The sequence below is a fragment of the Polyodon spathula genome, chromosome 10 (genome assembly GCF_017654505.1).
Source record: "Polyodon spathula isolate WHYD16114869_AA chromosome 10, ASM1765450v1, whole genome shotgun sequence".
NCBI lineage: Eukaryota > Metazoa > Chordata > Actinopteri > Acipenseriformes > Polyodontidae > Polyodon > Polyodon spathula.
The window spans coordinates 12,740,791-12,760,720 of record NC_054543.1 but is presented as its reverse complement, the minus strand read 5'-3'; the positions used below and the strand labels follow the sequence as shown (position 1 = coordinate 12,760,720).

Genomic DNA, 19,930 nt, shown 5'->3' with positions numbered 1-19,930 from the left:
CAAATTCCAAATAAAAATATTGTCATTTAGAGCATTTAAACAACACAATGCTAATGTTTTAACTTTAGCTTTAAAAATGAATATGAACTTATTTTCTTTGCATGTTTCGAGGTCTGACAACACTGCATCTTTTTGTTATTTTGACCAGTTGTCATTTTCTGCAAATAAATGCTCTAAATGACAATATTTTTATTTGGAATTTGGGAGAAATGTTGTCAGTAGTTTATAGAATAAAACAAAAATGTTCATTTTACCCAAACACATACCTATAAATAGTAAAACCAGAGAAACTGATAACTTTGCAGTGGTCTCTTAATTTTTTCCAGAGCTGTATATGTGTGTATATATATATATATATATAAAATTTCAGACCCCCCCATTAGGTACCATGATTTGGTAAACCATTTTTCAAAATAAAACAAACCTAGGGAAATTTTTACAGAGGATGTCGACGTGAAAAACCACATATTTTAGCCCCCCCCCCCCCCCCCCCCCCCCACACCCCCCCCCCCCCCCCCCCCCCCCCCCCCTGTTAGTAATTGTGTATAATCTTTTGTGTAAAATATAAATCATTTTTAAGTTTCATGGGTGCAGTAATTTTTTCACCCCCAAACCAGATAACTGATTATTCCATATCAATAGAGTCTGGCTGCCATTCCATCATATAGGACATACAGCAGGTTGAAAGCTCCCAGATCCAACAGTAAAATGTAAGGCACAATCTGAATGTAATTTATATAAATGCAAGCTGCAGTATGCTGGAAATACTGGTCATGATAAGTGTAACTCTTATCTTCCATTCTTTACCTACTACCATTCCAACACCCTTTGCTTTAAATCTCTGCTCAGTTATAATCATATATTTTATTTATCAAAACAATATAATAGAAATAAACACAACACTGAAAGATACACGTCAATGTTAAGCTGGTTACAACCTTTTTTCATTTTGTTTTTTCATTGAATATGCAGTATTCCATTTTACAGCCTGTAGTTTTAAATGGCAATTGAGACTCCTCGTGATATAAACACATTATGCTCACTATGTATACAACACAATTAACAATAATGTCACATATAGTAAACACTGAAAAATGGGCATGCAGCTATTTACAAGTTTTAAAAAAATGTACAGATATAAATATTACAACAAAAGGAAGGTAATGTACTAAAGATATTGGAAATGTTGCTAGAATGATATCTTTAAGTTTACAGTATATAGGAAGTAATATGCTATATACTGTGGCAAAATTGATGTACATTCAGCAGGTAATGTACATGTAAATAAATGTCTTAGAAATTAGATTTAAAAAATTAAAGAACAGAATCACCATATATATTGCAATCTTGAGATCTGTTCACTGATTTAAATCTATAGTTGTTTAATTGAAATCCTGAGAACACCACACAGCTCCCTCCAGTTACTGACTTAAGTGCTAAATGTTCCTTTCAGGCAGCATTCTATTTTTTTATTTTTGTTTATGACCCCCTAAACTTGATTCTGACTAGTAAGGTAGCTCTGAATATTACAACAACAACAACAACAATAATAATAATAATAATAATAATAATAATAATAAGAAGAAGAAGAAGAAGAAGAAGAAGAAGAAGAAGAATGGACTGAAAACAACATTATATATGGTTGATTCTATGGCTCAGCTCTCTTGGAAGACTTCATTAATCACCAGTAGCATAAGGTACAGCTGTAACATTCCCTAAGACTTCCGTAGCATCCTGTCATATTCTCTGGGATGTCTGGGCCTTTCTGTTAATCACAAAGGAAAGATGAGGAAATTGGCTGCCAACCGATACGGACACTGTACAAACATCACGTATTGTTCCAAATGCATTACTAAACATTACAATTTTTAAAAAAATGTTTTATGACAATTAAAAACAAACTGCTAATGTTACTTATACAGAATTAGCGCAACTACGTTTTATGTATAAGCATTTACACTTATATGTATACTTATATAAAGATTGTTTTACTGCACGTTTTAAGAAGCAACAAACCAACACCGATCAAAAAACAATATACTGACAGTGTTGCTATTGCTAATAGAGTAAAAGTTTACTTTTAAAGCATTGGATATAATTTGTTTAAATAATGTATTTTATTGACTTTAAAACTTTCCACTAGATAAAATGCTCGGTTAATTTGGAATTGTTTAAGACTAATAAGTTAACAATTTGAACTGTTTACATTTACATACCATAATATTAATACACAGAATTGGCATAAAATACAAAGAAGCTGTGAAGGACTGGGCTACAGCTAACGTTGCTTTGTTATCACTTTGTTTAACAGTACTTATAATAAAATCTTATTTTTTTTTTGTTCGTGGTGATGAGTATTTTACTATTACCTTACAGAATACACTTTATGAAACAAAATAGCATAACCTGCCTACTCATAATTTGCTTGTTTTTTAAATTTTGGTACAGACCACATTAATTTGGTTCAAGCTTCACCATTGGATTCACCATTGGATTTATTATTTATTAATCATTAGAGGTGGTACATTTAAATATGATTAGAACCATGTCATTTTTGTAAAAGAGATTAGCTATGGTTAATAATACGATGCTCTTTATAGATTTGGTTTTAGTTTATCTTTAATCAAAATTGATATGGTACCTCATTGGATAGCAATCGCGTTTTCTTTGTAGAACAAAAAAAACAAACTATTTTAAATCATTAAATATAGCAAAAATGACCCTGCTATTTAGATAGACTCTGTATTTAATTAATTTTCTCTTTATATTATTTGAAACATCTTTGTTTCACATGTCCCTTCCACTTGCCAATACATTTTTATTTGCAGCATGTGCATATTCCTGTTTGATCCAGAAGATGGCACTGTCGTGTAAAAGCTACACTTGCACTCTACCTCCACAGAGACAAGACATGAGCCACACAACTTGGCTATTACACGATTAAGCTTTGCCATCTTTACAAGAAATAATGTTTTCTAGTTTGGTTTAAATATTTGTTTTAGACATTGTGTTTAAATTGGATGCCATTCAAATGACTACAATCCAAGCCAAAGTAAAGCAACAATAACATCCCCCGTGTAAAGGAAAATGAAAGCTTGACAATACGTATTGCAAAAACATAAAAAAAAAAAAAAAAAAAAAAATACTCAAACACTGAGCTAGAAAGCGTAACGCTCATCTTGACAATGCTTCATTTTGCTGGCAAAACAATAGGTCATTAAGTTCAGTTCCATGTTAATACATGAGTAATAGGGGAATATAATCAAATTACACAGATATCAGTAATATTCTAAAACCTAACAAACATAGCTTTTTCGGTCTTAAATATATGTTGGACCAGGAAACTACCAATATACGTTTTAATTAATATAAATATGGAATATTTATAAAAATTCAATAGCAGTCTAATAGTGCGTAAACACAAGCACCCCTACAGCAGATTATTATTATTATTATTATTATTATTATTATTATTATTATTATTATTATTATTATATTAGCTTTTTTTATTTAAATGCAAATTAACTTTTAATAAATGGGTATTTGCATATCACTTAAATGCTTGTTTATGCCATACAAAATAAAGCATTACTAAACTCTCTATTCCTCCTACAGATCTTTTTACATAAAAAAAAAAAACTACTTTCATAGTTCTGAATCATCTTTCAACAGTAAAATGCTGCCTAGCATATTTTCATAAAATAACTTAATGTGCACATTATAAACTGTACTAAAAAAACAAACAATAGTTTCCTCTTTGGAAAGTTAAGCAAACTCATCAGTCAACACCATTCTCCCTGGAGACAGTTCCAAGAAGGCTGTTAATCTTATAAGGAAATAGAGCCAGCTCCCTTGAAATAAATAAATACAAAATACGAAATATATTATGATAAGTTCTTTTGTATTTTAGTTCCTTTCAAGGAAGCATTTGACTTGCACACTGACTCACACGAAGGGCACCATGTGCAACATTTTAAAGAAACACATGATTATGATTAATAGCGAGAACTGTTGCTCTCCATCATCTTTTTCTCCAGCTTCATCTTGAGCTCAGACACCAGCGCAGAGCTCACACTGGGGCCATGGTTTTCACGTGACTGCCTCTTGGATTTGGATGCCACAGACCCTGACACTGTAGGCACACTCCACTCTAGCTTGTTTTGTTTGGGCAGATACAGGGGCGGTGGGGGCAAGGCAGGGGCACATGGGAGTGGCGAGGGCAGCTGCATGTTGTTGTTGCAGTTCAGATTCTCCCTGTTCTGCTCCGGATCCTCAGCAACAAACTTCTCGGAAGGGCTGTTGTAGCTTTTGAATTTTAACCACCCAGTCCTGACTGTCCTTGAGCGATAGTCTTTGGGCCTCTTTTTAATGATGTGCCGGGCAGGTATGATCCTGTTGTTTTTTTTGTTGCGCATGAATATTGCAGTGGAGATCAAGACTGTTATGAGTACCATAACGCAAATGATGCCAGCGAGCACGCCTAGGGCTTTCATGGGATTATCCCTACTTTGAAATAAAAAGGCTGCCATAGGCCCCTTGAGCTGAGTCTGTAAAAGAGCACAAAGAGAACACATATCACAAGTCCATAGGACTGAGAAAAAATAAATTCATCTTCATTTGTCCACAATAGTCATTTGAAGACTTACATATATTTGGACTGGATTTTGAACAAAAGAAATCTCTTTGTTTTGCTATTATACAGCATATGTAGGTTGAATTTGTATTGCTATGTACAATGTTGGTTTATTAATGTGTTGTCAAATTGGGACCGCTATCATATTATAAGGTTTGACAAAGGTTGTGTCTCACAGTAGTTTGAGAGATGGCTTAATCTTGACTTATGCTGTTTTGATGCTGTAACACTGAAAGGAAAACAATTCAAATGCCCTTGTCTATCAATAATAATAATTAATATATATTTCTTTAAATGTATGTCATTTTATATATCTGGTTTTATGTAATACATAGCCAGCAAGGTTTTCAGTGACATTATCTATTGATAGAATTACATAGTTTTTAAAATCTATCTATCTATCTATCTATCTATCTATCTATCTATCTATCTATCTATCTATCTATCTATCTATATCTATATATATATATATATATATATATATATATATATATATATATATATATATATATATATATAATATATACAGTGTGGAGTTATACTCAAATATATAAAATATAAATACAGTTTGTATACATTTTACATTTTAGAAAATCTAAAATACTGATAATAATTACCATGCAAAACATCTTACAAACCCTGAATTTAGAATTCACTTAAACACATTAGTGGAAATTGTAAGAATTCTTTGTACACTGAAAACCCATCTGTTTATTATATTTTTTTAAAAGCATGCTCCTGTACTCTTTTACAGACAAAACATGTATCAGAACATAATGAAAAAACAAAGTTCCTCTCTCCAATATAGAACCATCGCAATGACATATTAAGGACAAATGAATGAGTAAAGTGGACTGAAGGAAAACATTATGGATAGGGCCTCCGGATAATTCTTCCGATCCTGCCCTTTGGATGGATTTGAGATCTTTTCACAGCTTTCCAATACATGAGAGTAGAAATAACAACTGTTAATGCAATGCTGGATATGACTGTGGCCATACAAATCACAATCGCTTTCCAAGGATGCTTTTGGAGGCCCGTTAAGTATGTTTTTACCCGTGATTTGATCTGTAAATAATACAACATGGAAACAACTTAACAAGAAAAGCAACTATTCCACTGAGAGAAAATGCATACAAGTTTTCAACTTAATTCGACTGGGGTCTGATTGAAATCAAACTTATGGTGGCGGCATAAACTTGGATTTAGTTCAGACCTCAGTCTGGAAAGTAGGAAGGAATGAGCTGATAACTGATAATTACAGTAGGCAAGAGTTAATAAGTTAATGTTAAAAGTTAAAAGTTAAAAAAAGAAAAAAAAACTGATACACAGATATGTCCAATGCAAATACCTCTGCGTATCTTGTGTCCTACTTAAACTAAAGGGGTGAAAACATCCAAAACACTAGATTATTTAGCAAATATTTAAGAGCAACAGAGGGCTTAAGTGGGATTACATAGAATCTAGCTATACAATAGCATAAAATACCATAATGAATGGCATTCCTTACACAGTATAGATTTTTTTGTATTACTACCGCAGTAGCATTTTTGCTCTCTCTCTCCCTCTTCTTTTCTCCTGTGTATTAAGAATTTGCTTCTACAGCATCTGAGTCTAGCAGTGTTATCTGGGCTACACTTGACATAATCTTACCGCCTCTGTGATGTCAATCTTCACCACAGCAGTGGTGCTGAAGGATGGTGAGCCTCTGTCTTTAGCCTGGACCACCACCGACCACTTGCAATCCTTTTGCTTTGTAATGTTCTGAACGATGTCCATTGACTTGATGTAAGATTTCAGCTTGATCTCTCCGGTGTCTATGTTTATGTCAAAAATATTATCTGGATCTGATTGCATTATAGAATATTGAACAACGTTGTTAGGCTCCTCTGCATCGTCATCTATTGCCTGGGGACATGAAGAAAGGCATTAGAAAGTGTTCTTTAAGATGCGTTAGGTCAGGCCAATCTCTTACCTAATCAAGCAAAGCTGCATTTTGTGATCACGGTTGGAAGCAAAATTTGGACATGTGCAGTGCTGGATGGTAATGCAAAGAGATATGACGATGGTGTTGTGTTTTCCCTAACTGACAAGTGGCAAAACAAACCATTGGTAAGCGAACGCGTTACCATGCTAGAAAGTACGGCTGGACAGGGGATTGTCAACAAAAAAGATTTTGTTATTATATATATATATATATATATATATATATATATATATATATATATATATATATATATATATATATATATATGTATGTATGTTTGTTTGTTTCATGTGTGTGTTTGTTTGTTTCATGAGCACACGTTAGAAAATAAGAATGCACTGTTTGTTGCATTAAACTCCTGAAACTTGTGTTGTTTATTCCATCATGCACACCTCCCTCTCACATTTCAGTCCCAGCAGGCTCAAGAGCGGAGTTCTAACGTAAACGCTCAAATTCAGTGAGGGTGAGGCTGAAAGAAAGAACGTGTCGGGTACCAGAACGACAGAGGAATATGGTAAAGAGGGAGGTGGAGGCTATGCTAGAGTTGGCGTTATTGAGCTGTCGAGGAGGGAGTGGTCCAGTTGGGAAGAGTTGGTAACTAAACCGGACAGAACCATTTGCTTCTGTGTCGATTTTAGAAAGGTTAATTCCCATTCTAAGTTCGATGCATACCCCATGACCCGGACAGATGATCTGCTGGATCGACTAGGATCGGCACAGTTTATATCGCCGCTCGATCTGACTAAAGGGTATTGGCAAATACCATTGCACTAACTTCCCGTGAAAAGTCTTTTCCAATTTCTCACAATGTCCTTTGGTCTACATAGAGCACCAGTAACCTTTCAATGACTTATGGACAGGCTACTCCAGCCTCATAGGGAGTACGCGGCTGCTATAGCTTGGCATGGACGGAGAACCTACAGAGGCTGGCAGCAGTACTGACATCCATAAGGAAAGCCGGTCTCATGGCTAAAGTGGGTAAGTGCACCTTGGGAAGGGGGATAGTGAAACCAATTATAAATAAGGTACAAGCACTGTTGGAAGCCCCCATTCCCAAGACGACACACCAGGTCAGGACAGTGTTAGGAGTGGCAGGATATTACAGGTGGTTTATTCCCAACTTCGCCATGGTGGCAGCCCCCTTTACTGACCTGACAAAGAAAAGCGCATCTGAAAAAGTAAAATGGACCACGGACTGTCAGGGGCCCTTCAATATGTTAAAATGCTTGACCCAGGCCCCTACATTAATAGCTGTAAGCTGTTGCCCAGAGCAAAAAGTTGGGAAAATGCATTACCATGCTAGAAAGAACGGCTAGACTGGGGATTGTTGTTATTTGTATATATTTGTAAATAACTTGCGTGTGTGTGTGTGTGTATAATGTAATAATGTAATGTTTCATAACCACACGTTTGAAAGTAAGATTACACTGTTTGTTGCACTAAACTCCTGGGACTTGTGTTGTTTATTCCATCACACAACCCTACCACCCACAGTTGCCGTTATCGGGAGTTGATCTTGGGACCTCAAAATAGAGGTTAAATGTTAGGATTATCCCTGATCAGTTGACAACTCTGGTGTGTATGTTACTGGATACAATACAAAGCTGCTCAGTCATGCAGCTAATGCATGAGGTAAATGATATGTTCTTAAATTTACGGTAGGACTTTTGCTCTAAAATACTACCTCTGAACCTCCTGTAATTTTCAATATACAAGGCACTCCTTTTTACATATTTATGTGTGTTATATACAGGTTGCACCTTATTCACAAGGTGTGCAGTGTAATTGGGTTATAGTATTCTGGCACACACATTATACATAGAATGCCTGCCATGTTATGAAATTATGTGAAAAAAACCTTCCACACCTCTATTTGCACTGGTGCCCCGATAATCATAGTCTTCTCAAGGATGTTTTCGTTAAACTCAGGGGAGTGGTCATTCATGTCCAGAACTGTTACAAAGACCTCAGCCAAGCTATATTTCCCTTCTGTATCTTCTGCCTTCACATAAAAATTGTACTTAGATTTCAGCTCTGCATCTAGTGTTGCCCATGGCTGTGAATAGATGATTCCTGTTGATGAGTGAATAAGAAACCTAGAATAGAAGAAGTGTACAAAATAATACATCCAATTATTTCATTTTTACAGTAAGCTGCTTGATGAGATTCTGGGATCAATTAAGCTACTAACAACCAAACAAGCAAGATGGGCCAAATGGCCTCCTCTCGTTTGTAAACTTTCTTATGTTCTTATGTTCTTATACCAGTGCTGCTGATGCGGTTGGTGGAAAATTTGGACTTGCATGGTATTGCAAAAAACACTCATCTGAAAGGGAGTCCTTTTTTTTTTGTACATTACAAAACCATCCATTTTGTGCACAGTGTGAAACTTTTACTAATTCATATACACAAACTTTCCCCTGATTGATTCCCTGCTTCAAGCAGGGTTTATTATTAATAATAATAATAATAATAATAATAATAATAATAATAATAATAATAATAATAATAATAATAATTGAAAATAATTGATAATTTGTAAGATTAACATTTAAAGTTTTTCAAAATTATTATTATTATTATTATTATTATTACTCAAACATCCTCCTACTGTGCATATGGCATCTTATGTGTGCATATGGCATTGTGTATACCAGCATTGCCAAGCAAAACGAAAAAACAAAGTATTTATTTAAAAAATACCTTTTTTTCTAAATTATGACATGTCCTGAATTTTTTGTAGACGTAATGGGGGCATCGGAATCAGGTTTTGCAATCTGCCTGTGACTGGTAGCTCCAGACTCGGGTTTTGGTAGTAGGCTACTGTCGGTGGATTCCATTTTATTTTTTGCAACAGCTACCAGTCGTCACCCAGGGAACATCAATAATGCTGATTATGTCATCAAAAAAAGGCAGACTTTCATTCTTGAACGACTGTATACCCATTCATAAAGTGGTTTTTGACAGTTGCCCGTTGGCTCAGATCCTTTTATGAATAGCAATATGGACGCCTTTTGTTAGTTTTAAAGGAAATTCGTTAATTATAGCAGTAGGCAAGTAATTTTATGAATCAGAAATGTCTTAATTGTGATCAGTATAATAATAATAATAATAATAATAATAATAATAATAATAATAATAATACAGAAAAAAACGCTTTTACTTGTTAATATAGCAGAAATTGATACTGGACAACTGTCTGAGGAGCTTATAATATAAGAAAAGAAGCAAAATAGGTGTGATTCTGTTGTTGATGCAACTAATTTGGTTTATTTGCTAGGCATATTCTTTATGCTGAGAAGGACATCTTATCCACGGAAAATCATCTGCTCTGACACCATTTCATTCTAATTTCTGATTTCTTGCAGTTAGCTCCTTGTGAGACTTAACGCGTCTTCTTGTAGCTGCTAGTTTTCTCACTTCTATAATTACATCCCTCCTATGAGGTATTAGCTGTGCATAAATTACAGCATATTTCCTTGGTTACAGAACTGCAGAATCTTCTTAACACCAGCTGTCACATTTCAAGTTAATTGGCCCTGTTACGTGTGAGACAACGCTGCTCGTCTTTCTTCATCCAATTACAAGATTAGGCAAAGCCTTACTCCAGGACTTTCATTAAGCTGTTTTGAAGTTTCTGGTTGCACAGTGACTCAGTAGGCTTGTGTTCGCTCCTGTTCACTCTGTCAGGCAAGGAGCCCAGGTGACAATATGACACTGGTACAATTACACTATCTGGAAGTTACCCCAGTGGATGAGCAACTCCACCAGCAAGAAACTTTAAAAATACACTTTAATTGCCTAACTTTTTGTAGTTTTGTAGAAACCGCACTACAGTTGCCATATTATGAAAAGCCAGTGTATTTTACAAGGTACCCATATAGCTGTCACAATTCTAAAGAGAGGAATGTACTAATGAAAGTTAGTTTACATTTTGTCAGCAAGTGTGTTGCTGAATTTTTGTTTTTGTTTTTCTACATGATGTAAACATATGCTTCTTTACATGTAAAGATACTGGTTTACCAGCCTTTTATTCAAATGTGTTGCTGAGAATTTTACTTACAGATCTGATCCAGAACCATAGATGGAATATTTGACCTCTCCCCACAGCCCAGAATCCGGATCTGTAGCCTGCAATTAAAAATACAGATTATAAATACAGAAAGATACCACTGCAATATTGGTTCCAGCTCTATTCAGCTGCCAGTGCAGGTTCAGCTAAGGGTTTTGTCAGGGTAATAAGCCATTATTAAGGGGAGGCTTCCTGGCGAATGGTTCTGTTTCTTTTCAAACATTTTAAATGTGTATTTTGTTGCTCAGACAAGGACTGATGATCTCTAGGTAACAGCCTGTAACTGTCTTTGTTATTGTTATATCTGATAATATATTGGTTGACACCACCAGCTCTAGATGACACAAGTGCCATTTAAAAAAAAAACACAGCATAGTATAACTCACAGAACTTCCACTATTTGTATGAACAAGGTTTTTGTTTGCTGCTGAGCATCAACAATGCAAATGAAAAAGATACTGTGTCTGACTAGGAGTTTATATTGTAAGCTAATTGAAGACTGGAATAACACCACAGTAATTCTAGAGAACTGAGCTCTGTTAGAGACAACTATATTCAAACTTTTTAAATCCAAATGTTGGAACTACATTTTTTTAATGACAAAACTAAATGAAATTACAACAATAAATAACCACTGATTTAAGCCTATTTAATAGCGTAAATGTGTCATATAGAAAAGTATGTATTTTGATGCTATTGTTGGCACTAACGTAAAGTGTTAAGCATTTACTGACCAAGTACTTTTGTTTATACAACAGAATGAAAGCAAAAACATCTGGAAGATTACTTAAAGCCATTTCACAAATTGCTTGTGGATACTGTTAGCTGGTAATGTTATTGTTAAAAGTTAACCCTAACCCTTATCCTAACTCTAAACCCAACCCTAATTCCAAGTGATATAACCCTGACAATACTTACTGTTACAGAAACCACATTGGAGCCACCAGGAGAGTTTTCAGGAATTCTGGCGATGTAATAGTCAGTAGAGAACCGGGGAATGTTGTCATTTTTGTCCAGCAGATGGATAACAATATCAGCAGTCGAACTGAATTTTTCAGGAGTATCTATTTCAATAGCAAGAAGCTAAAACAGTGGAAAAGTATTGAATTTGTCAATGTTAATTTATAAAAAAAAAAGAAAACCTCACAGGGCTTTAATTCACCATGGTGTGAACTTTTGATTTAGTTTTAAACTCATCGGAAATCCACAAACAGAACATGTATGTGCATAGGAAATCAAGGCATCTTGATATTGTGCTGCCATTGTACAACACACAGGTGTGAGTAAAGATCAAGAAACAAGTACATTGAGTTGGGTGGTCTCAATTTAGCATCCAGAGGACACTAACCAAGAGACACAATAACACAACACAATACCTCACAAGAAAATCAGTCATGTGAAAATAAAATACAAAAAAACGAATTCTGTTCATTCATTCATACCTTGAAGGACAAAGACTGGTACTTTTCATAGTCTATAGCTTCAGAATTTTCCACTATTATTGTGACTTGTGCTTCATTCAATATTGTTTGTGGGACAACTCTGAAGATGCCCCATGGACCCACCAGCCTGAGGCTGAATTTAGCATTGGCTCCCTAGGTAAATAAAACACACATGCAGTTAGACATTTAGTGGGACAAATGTTTTATGTTACTACACAAAATATTGTCTTTTAGGTATTTGTAAAATTAGTTATTGCAGTTTAAAACTTAAACAATAATACCTGAGTCAATAATTCATCCTAGGACTATTAATACTGACAAAAGCCTTTTCTTAGTCTAAGTATAACTAGCAGATAAGTTATTGAAGCAGACTAATTATTCAATAGACACTTGTTATTTTCATAAAAAAAAAAAAATATTCAAGTTGCCGTTCCCTTTTTAACTGCTTTAAAATGTTGTCCATTATGTGATATTTTTTAAAACAACCAGAAGATATTTTACAAACATATGTTTAATAAAATACTATATTACTATATTTGTCATTCTCAATATTCATGAATGTGAGAAGTTGGGATTGGGGTGTGACTAAATTAATTCAGAGGCCAAAGGAAGCAACAGTTTTGAAATGCAGCAAGAAACCGAACTGGAATGCATGCCTCTATGACTGGATCATGTTATGCATCCATTAACCAAATGGATTAACCATAACAGAATTTTTTCAACCTACTTTACATAATCCTTATTATGAATGAGAAGACGGTAATTGCAATGTTATTTATTTCTGAGGTTATAGATATCAAATACATTAACATATTATTTCAGGGGTATGCAAGGATAGTTAATCCATTAAAAATAAATTATCCGCTAATGCACTCATAATACTAGTACTATACCTTTCATATTTTGTATTATCCTACTTCATTTAATCAGTTGGTTGCATAACAACACTGATGTGTACAAACAATTTGTGTAAAAAGAAAAACAGCCTTGAGCATTTTTACATTACATTTTAAAACCAGTAACAAAAGCACTGTTGAACCAAAATAAAATGACTCAAATAATGAGACCATATGCACTTCTAGTAAAATACCAGTAATACTTCACTCACATACAGCACAATACCTATAATATAAGTTTTATATTATTGGCGGTACATCATTTACATCATGATTGCCAGCATGTAATATTAAGAAGCTCGTTTTTCATCACAGCATTAATATAGTTTGTATGTTTGGTGGCCAATTAGGTTAACTTTAATCTATTAGTCGATAATAGTGTAATATATTTTTCTCCTAAAGTCTGCAATTGAGAAATACTTTAATTACCAGCTAATCTTAAGATTAAATGCATGTTGGTCCTTTTTTAACTTCCTCTGGCTAAACATAGCTTTGACCAGCTAGGATGATCCAATGTTCCATTGGTAACATCATTCAAACGTTTCATTACTTTGTGTTCTTCATCAAATGGTACCCTAAGCGCTTAATAACAGAGCCTGAAACTGTTTTACCTGATCAGAGTCATTGACGGTTATTTTTAACCCCCTCAGTATCTCTCCCTCAGGTGGATGTTCATACATGGTAAGTTCAAACTTGCTCTGAGGGCCATTTTCTCCATAGAATGTTGGGGGGTGGTTGTTCAAGTCCACAACTCGAATGGTTACGGTTGAAAATGCATGCGCAACCACATCGCCTTCTGGGCTTATTTCTGAAGCCTTTGAGAACCAAAAGAAAACACACACACACACACACATATATATTATCAATAAACAGCTCTTAATATTGATTTGTCATACTATAATTCTATACATCAACCTGCAACTGACTCCACAGGATATTTTAGTAACTATGTCTCTTTCAAATTAATATTATAAGAACTGTTGTTTTCTTTGCATGTTATTTAAATCAACGAAAAGTTGAATTATGCAGTGACTTAATCCCCAGTGATGCTATAATTACAGCATACTTTATGCATTGTATTATGTAAGTGTAAAAGCTTAAAACTGCATAGTATATCTCAGTTCATTACTTAATTGGACCTACCTGAATTTTAAGTTCATACAACACCTTCTTAAGATGGATTGGATAATCAAGAACCATTATTGATCCACTTGTGTTATTTATAATGAATGAACCATCACTTCCTGTTAAAGACAAACGTCAGAAAATAACATTGGATTTATAATTGGTTTATCATCATTATTACTCTATTGTAAATCTTTCTTATTTTTCCAATTAATACTATATCCCTTCTAGTCTGCATAAAGAGGGGACACACATCAAAGCCATGAAAGAAGTACTGATTATTAAACAGATGCATAAATATGCCATTATACTGTAAAGTTACTGATTTATTTCCATACCACTGACGATGGAATAATGGATAGCATTAGGGTTTCCACTGTCTCCATCATTGGCTACTACTGTAAAGACTTCCGATCCCTATGAAAAAGAAAGGATCTTGTCATTTTAAAGCCATGCACTATATAGAATAAACAATGCCAGGGAGTGTCTAAGTCCATTATACTTACTGATAATGTGTCCTCGTATACATATCCATAATAAGGCAAGCCTACAAAGGAAGGTGGAGTGTCCTGAACATCTACCACATTGATTGTTACAGTAGCTGAAGAAGACAGCACCTGATGTTTTCCCTTGAATTTTCCACCACCATCCTAAGGTATAATAAATATGTATTAGGTCAGAACTCACACAGCATTCAGACTAGTAAGTGTACAGTACAATATAGAGAGTGGAATCATCCTCCTAAAGTAAGTGTATAGACACTCGAGGAAATTTTACAACAAGTCATGAACCCCATTTACAAATGTATAAATAATTAAAAGGTGATATTTTTGTGCAGTTATATATTCGACCAAATTTACTATGGAATTTCATATGTTCCTGTTGGGTCTGTGGACCCCAGAACCCCACATTAGAAATATCCCTGGTTGCTATTACTGAACTATCTAGGTTTAGGATTGCTGAGAGCCTGCTCTTCTTTTGTAGTTGGTATAGACTTCCATTGAAAGGCATGTTTCCAGAATATTTGGTTTACCTTGGCTACTACTGTAACAAAATGCATTCTTGATTTTTCATAATCTAGTGCTGCTCCTGGTTTAATGCGAAGCACTCCACTGTGTCTGTCAATGGCAAATTTGGTATTATGGGTATTCTGAAAGAAACAAACAAAAGTGTTAAATACAGTTACATGCCCTGATTGAGGTGTTCATAAATATATACAGCTTATACATGCATGGTTTTTGAAAATGAAGTATAAGAACACTGTTTGAAATAAAGCATTTTGATGTATTAAATTATTAACAGGCATAATTGTATTAAGGAATTTGTATGTTCAAACTTAAGTGTTAGCAAGTCAAATAATAAGTCCCCATACCTGTAGATAATATGTGACACTTCCTCCAGAACCATTGTCTCGATCCACTGCCTGAGTTTGAAATATACTTCTTCCTGACGGTGTATCCTTGCAATCAGATAGAGCAATATTAAAGTTACGTTTTAAGGGAACTACTGTTTCTGTCTTTAAACACAATAGTGCAATTATTATTTTCACATACCAATGTTGGTATTAAACAAGGTCATATTCTAACCTATTTTGACCAGTTCTGCTTGAAGCAACATACAACATTATTGATACACTTGTACGATAATTATGAGCTTTGTTAATATAACTATAGTGTACTCATTCAGCCAGACTTTCATCTGAATTGTGCCTAATTAATTGTGCCTTTCACACAATACAACTTACCTCAGGGACATTGACAATAAAGGGCATGTTGCCAAACTCTGGTCTTTCATCATTGGCATCTGTCACTAATATTCTTACTTTTTCAACCACCTGAAATAAAATAGTCTTGAATAAGTTACTTTTGTTTGGCCCTGTGGTTCTGAATGTGCGTTACCATGACCTGACAATAGAACTATACTGTATCAGAGAATTCAAAAGTGTACTGTCTCTAAATTGTTAAAACACTTATATAAAGGCCCTAAACTTATATAATGTATATTATGTTTAACACAGATTAATGGATGGATTAATCTGTGAAAAAATCTACTTTTTGGGAACACTTTACATTGTGTGTCTAACTAAACAGTAATTACACTGCAGTAACACAGTGAGTGCACATATGGTTGTGTAGTTACAATGTAACATGTTTAATTACAAAATGAAAAACATTGGCAATGCTAGTGGGTTTTTTTTTGTATTTATATGGCATTGATAGTGTAGGGAGGATTGCAAAACTCCTAAAAACATTTGTGACTAAACACTAAGTAGTCCTAAAAATATTATTTGTTGGCTTAAAGCACAGCACACATTTTGGTACACGGAAACAGTGTGAAGAAAACTTTCACATGTCATGTTAAAAAGACCCCTCACAGTTGTATAGTATAAAACAGCTTGGATTTAGCAACAAGGCTTCAGTAATTATATATTCCATTATCGCTTGAGTAATAAATTTATATTCAAATTCCCAATCCTCTGTTTTAATTTATCCCAAGAAGACAATGATTTCTCTCCTGGCTTTGCCACCTGGGATGAATCATCCATTCATTTTTTGAACATGTTAAACGTAAATACTAAAAATGAGGACTAATTGTGTAATTGGATACAGCATGTCTCCGTCATCTGTGATTTGCGTTTTCTGATACATGGTCTAATATTTTCATCAACACCATTAGCTTCTATTATAATGATACCAAATGTCCAAATAAAACTGTAGGTACCTAGTGCTAGACTACTGGACCTAAGATTAGGGGTGTGCTGAATTGAAATGTGGGGAAAACGTCTTAAAAACACTTACCTTATTCTGACCATCTGAAATACTGATGAGAGCCTCCACTTCATCCAGCTCCTACCAGAGGAAACAAAAAACTCCTGTTGTAATGTTAGACAAGGACGTGTTTGGAAACATGCTAACTGTATCTTTCCATTTCCCGCTTAGTATGAATACCAGATCTAGACAATGTTGAATAATGCAATCATTTCTATATTGCATCAATCTGTAAATTAGAGAACGCACATTCTATGTTGTATAGTCTTCCAGTAAATGTGGCATTTTCTCGTTTCCTAAATATCCTCTGTAGAGATAGGCAAGTCTCAAATTTATATGGTCTGCAGCACTATAGAACAGAGTGTATCTGCAGTTTTTTGCAAACTTTAGTCGATAATTTTTATGTTGTTATTTGTTATTTATATCTCATTGTCCATGGTTTTATTGAAATGATTGCGCGTTCACTTCACGTGGATAACAGGTAACTGTGATCTAGAAATGTAACCGTGTTATAATGGTTAATTGGAGTAGTGGATGTTGGGGGAGTGGAAAAGCGTTCACAAATATTCAAGTTGATTTACTTACTTCTCTGTCGAGTTCTTCTATTAAAGTTACAATTCCAGTTTGAGAATCCACTTTAAAGTAATTTTTGAACCCTGGTTCAAAGGCTATGCCAAAAGTCACTGGATCCCCTTCTGGATCAGTTCCATTTAGAACATACACTTGCATGCCTGTGAAATACAAGCATACAGCAAGCATTAAGTATTATAAAGTAAAATCTTTGCAACAGAGTACAGCTGGTTCAATGTACAGTACATTTAAGAGCATGATGCTATTGTCTTTATTGTCACAGAATAAAATGGGTTTACTGTATATTCATTTATTTTAATGTTAAAAATGTTATTTTAAAGCTTTTTTCCTACAAAGCAATGGCTACTTAAGAACTACTTAACATAAACAATTTTTCTTTACATGGTGGAATTAGTCCTGCTAAGATCTGGTATTCTAAATCATTTTGTTTTTCAAATATGTTTCAAAGTTGGTTATTATTACAATTATTATTTTTTTTTTAATGAAAAAAATTGAATTATTTTTTATGAAAAAAAAGAAAAAAGAATTACATTTTAATTGAACTGGTCATTATGTTAATTAAGTATGATTGTATACCAGTACTAAAAAACTCAGATGATGTTTTTATTTCTGCACATACTGTATTACAAAGCAAACATGCTGTACATTTTTGTTGACATCTACATGACTGGTGTTTATGCCATTCCCTGTACTGTGACTGCCAGTGATGGTCAGGTGACGTTTACGTAAGCTGCTTTGTGTATATTTTCCTCAGAATATGCATTGCATTACTTAAATAGGAGGCTGTGTGGTCCAGTGGTTAAAGTCCAGGGCTTGTAACCAAAACTTCACTGGTCAAATCCCACCTCTGCCACTGACTGACTCACTGTGACCCTGAGCAAGTCACTTAATCTCCTTGTGCTCCATTCTGTGGATGAGATGTTAAATCAATGTCCTATTGTAAGTGACTCTGCATATAATACACAGTTCACAGCCTACCTCTGTAAAAGTGCTTTGTGATGGTGGTCCACTAGGAAAGGTGCTATATATAGATATTATTATAAAAGGCACACTGCTGTGAATTCTTACCAATTTCTGTGTCTTCTGAAAGGCTGAATAATGCCATATTCCCATTCTTACTAGTGGGTCCATTATTGAAAAAATAAGGGGCATAGTCTGCTTGAGCTAAAAAACAAACAAAAAAAAACACATATATATATATATATATATATATATATATATATATATATATATATATATATATATATATATATATGGTGTTAGCAACTATAAGAATTTATTATATAAAAAATCAAATATCTTTTTTTTTTTAGTAACGGGTATAATGATTATTTCAATAACGTCAAATGATTAAAGTAATAATATGTTAGGTGCAGTTTACTAATTGAATTTAGACTTCCAATCAAGTTAAAATGATAAACAAGCCATATTTTACTATTAATATATACATAACATGAATTATTTAAACATCATATGTATATATATAGCTATATATAATAGTATTATCGATATATATATATATATATATCTAATACACACACACACACAACACACACACACATCAAACTGTTCAAGTGTCTGATATCTTTAATCTATCCAATCCATATTAGCAAAATACAGACACAAATCTTTATGTATAAAACTGAAATTACTCACTTGCTAAGTACAGAAAGGTAGGCAGTGGTTTAACAAAAAAGAACATTAAACATTTAACATATCCCCTTGTATAGTAGTCGTATTGAACAGAGGATTAGCATACGGTATTTCTCTTTACATGGAATAATCATTTTAAAACGTACTTACCCAGACATACGTGCATTAAAGTGAGGAAGAGTGAAATATCAAAATTGCTTAGCTGCTTCATGCTAAAGAAATGCAATGAATAAGCTCTAAACGTAGGGCTGTTTCTAAGAGGGAGGGATTGAGGTACCTTTCTGGAGTGTGCTCGGCTGACTATAAGACGCGGTAGCAGATGTTGAGATGCTAATCCAATGACACGTCTTTATTCTGTTGGAATTGATAGCCACTTCAGCTACACACTAATTATAGCAATTAATTTCTGCGAAGCAGGGGACCTTTCTCTGAGACACCAGTGCTGGCAGAATGCATGCAACTTTAGGAATTCTAACATTATATTACTGTTAGGTACAATAATAATAATAATAATAATAATAATAATAATAATAATAATAATAATACATACATATACATACATACATACATACACACATACATAAATACATTATTATTATTATTATTATTATTATGATTTATTATTATTATTATTATTATTATTATTATTATTATTATTATTATGCAGAACAAAATAAATGAACAACAAGAAAGAAAATACATTCTGAGAGATAAGTACATTTAAAACCCTCAACTTACTGCAAATAATTATTCATTGTCAACA

General features: G+C 33.9%; 1 protein-coding gene across 1 annotated transcript; it reads right to left on the bottom strand.

Annotated features, from left to right (window-relative positions):
* Window positions 1-3,546: 3,546 nt before the first annotated feature.
* Window positions 3,547-19,451, bottom strand: LOC121322149 (cadherin-related family member 1-like). Its single transcript, XM_041261704.1, has 17 exons — window positions 19,318-19,451; window positions 18,583-18,678; window positions 17,509-17,654; window positions 16,954-17,004; window positions 15,900-15,989; window positions 15,528-15,614; window positions 15,189-15,305; window positions 14,662-14,805; window positions 14,494-14,572; window positions 14,174-14,274; window positions 13,642-13,845; window positions 12,135-12,287; window positions 11,611-11,775; window positions 10,684-10,751; window positions 8,488-8,716; window positions 6,287-6,541; window positions 3,547-4,547 (listed from the first exon to the last, which is right to left on the bottom strand). The coding sequence occupies exons 1-17, from the start codon at window positions 19,376-19,378 to the stop codon at window positions 3,996-3,998; spliced, it is 2,598 nt and encodes an 865-aa protein (XP_041117638.1). The 5' UTR covers window positions 19,379-19,451; the 3' UTR covers window positions 3,547-3,995.
* Between the last annotated feature and the right edge of the window lie 479 nt (window positions 19,452-19,930).

Bases quoted from the DNA above. Each gene is read 5' to 3' on its own strand.
- LOC121322149 (XM_041261704.1), bottom strand. From the start codon at position 19,378: ATGAAGCAGCTAAGCAATTTTGATATTTCACTCTTCCTCACTTTAATG. The intron at 13,846-14,173 runs GTAGGTCCAATT...TGGTTCTCAAAG, and splicing joins TGTATGAACTTAAAATTCAG to GCTTCAGAAATAAGCCCAGA. The intron at 6,542-8,487 runs GTGTGGAAGGTT...TCATGTCCCCAG, and splicing joins GGGCACCAGTGCAAATAGAG to GCAATAGATGACGATGCAGA.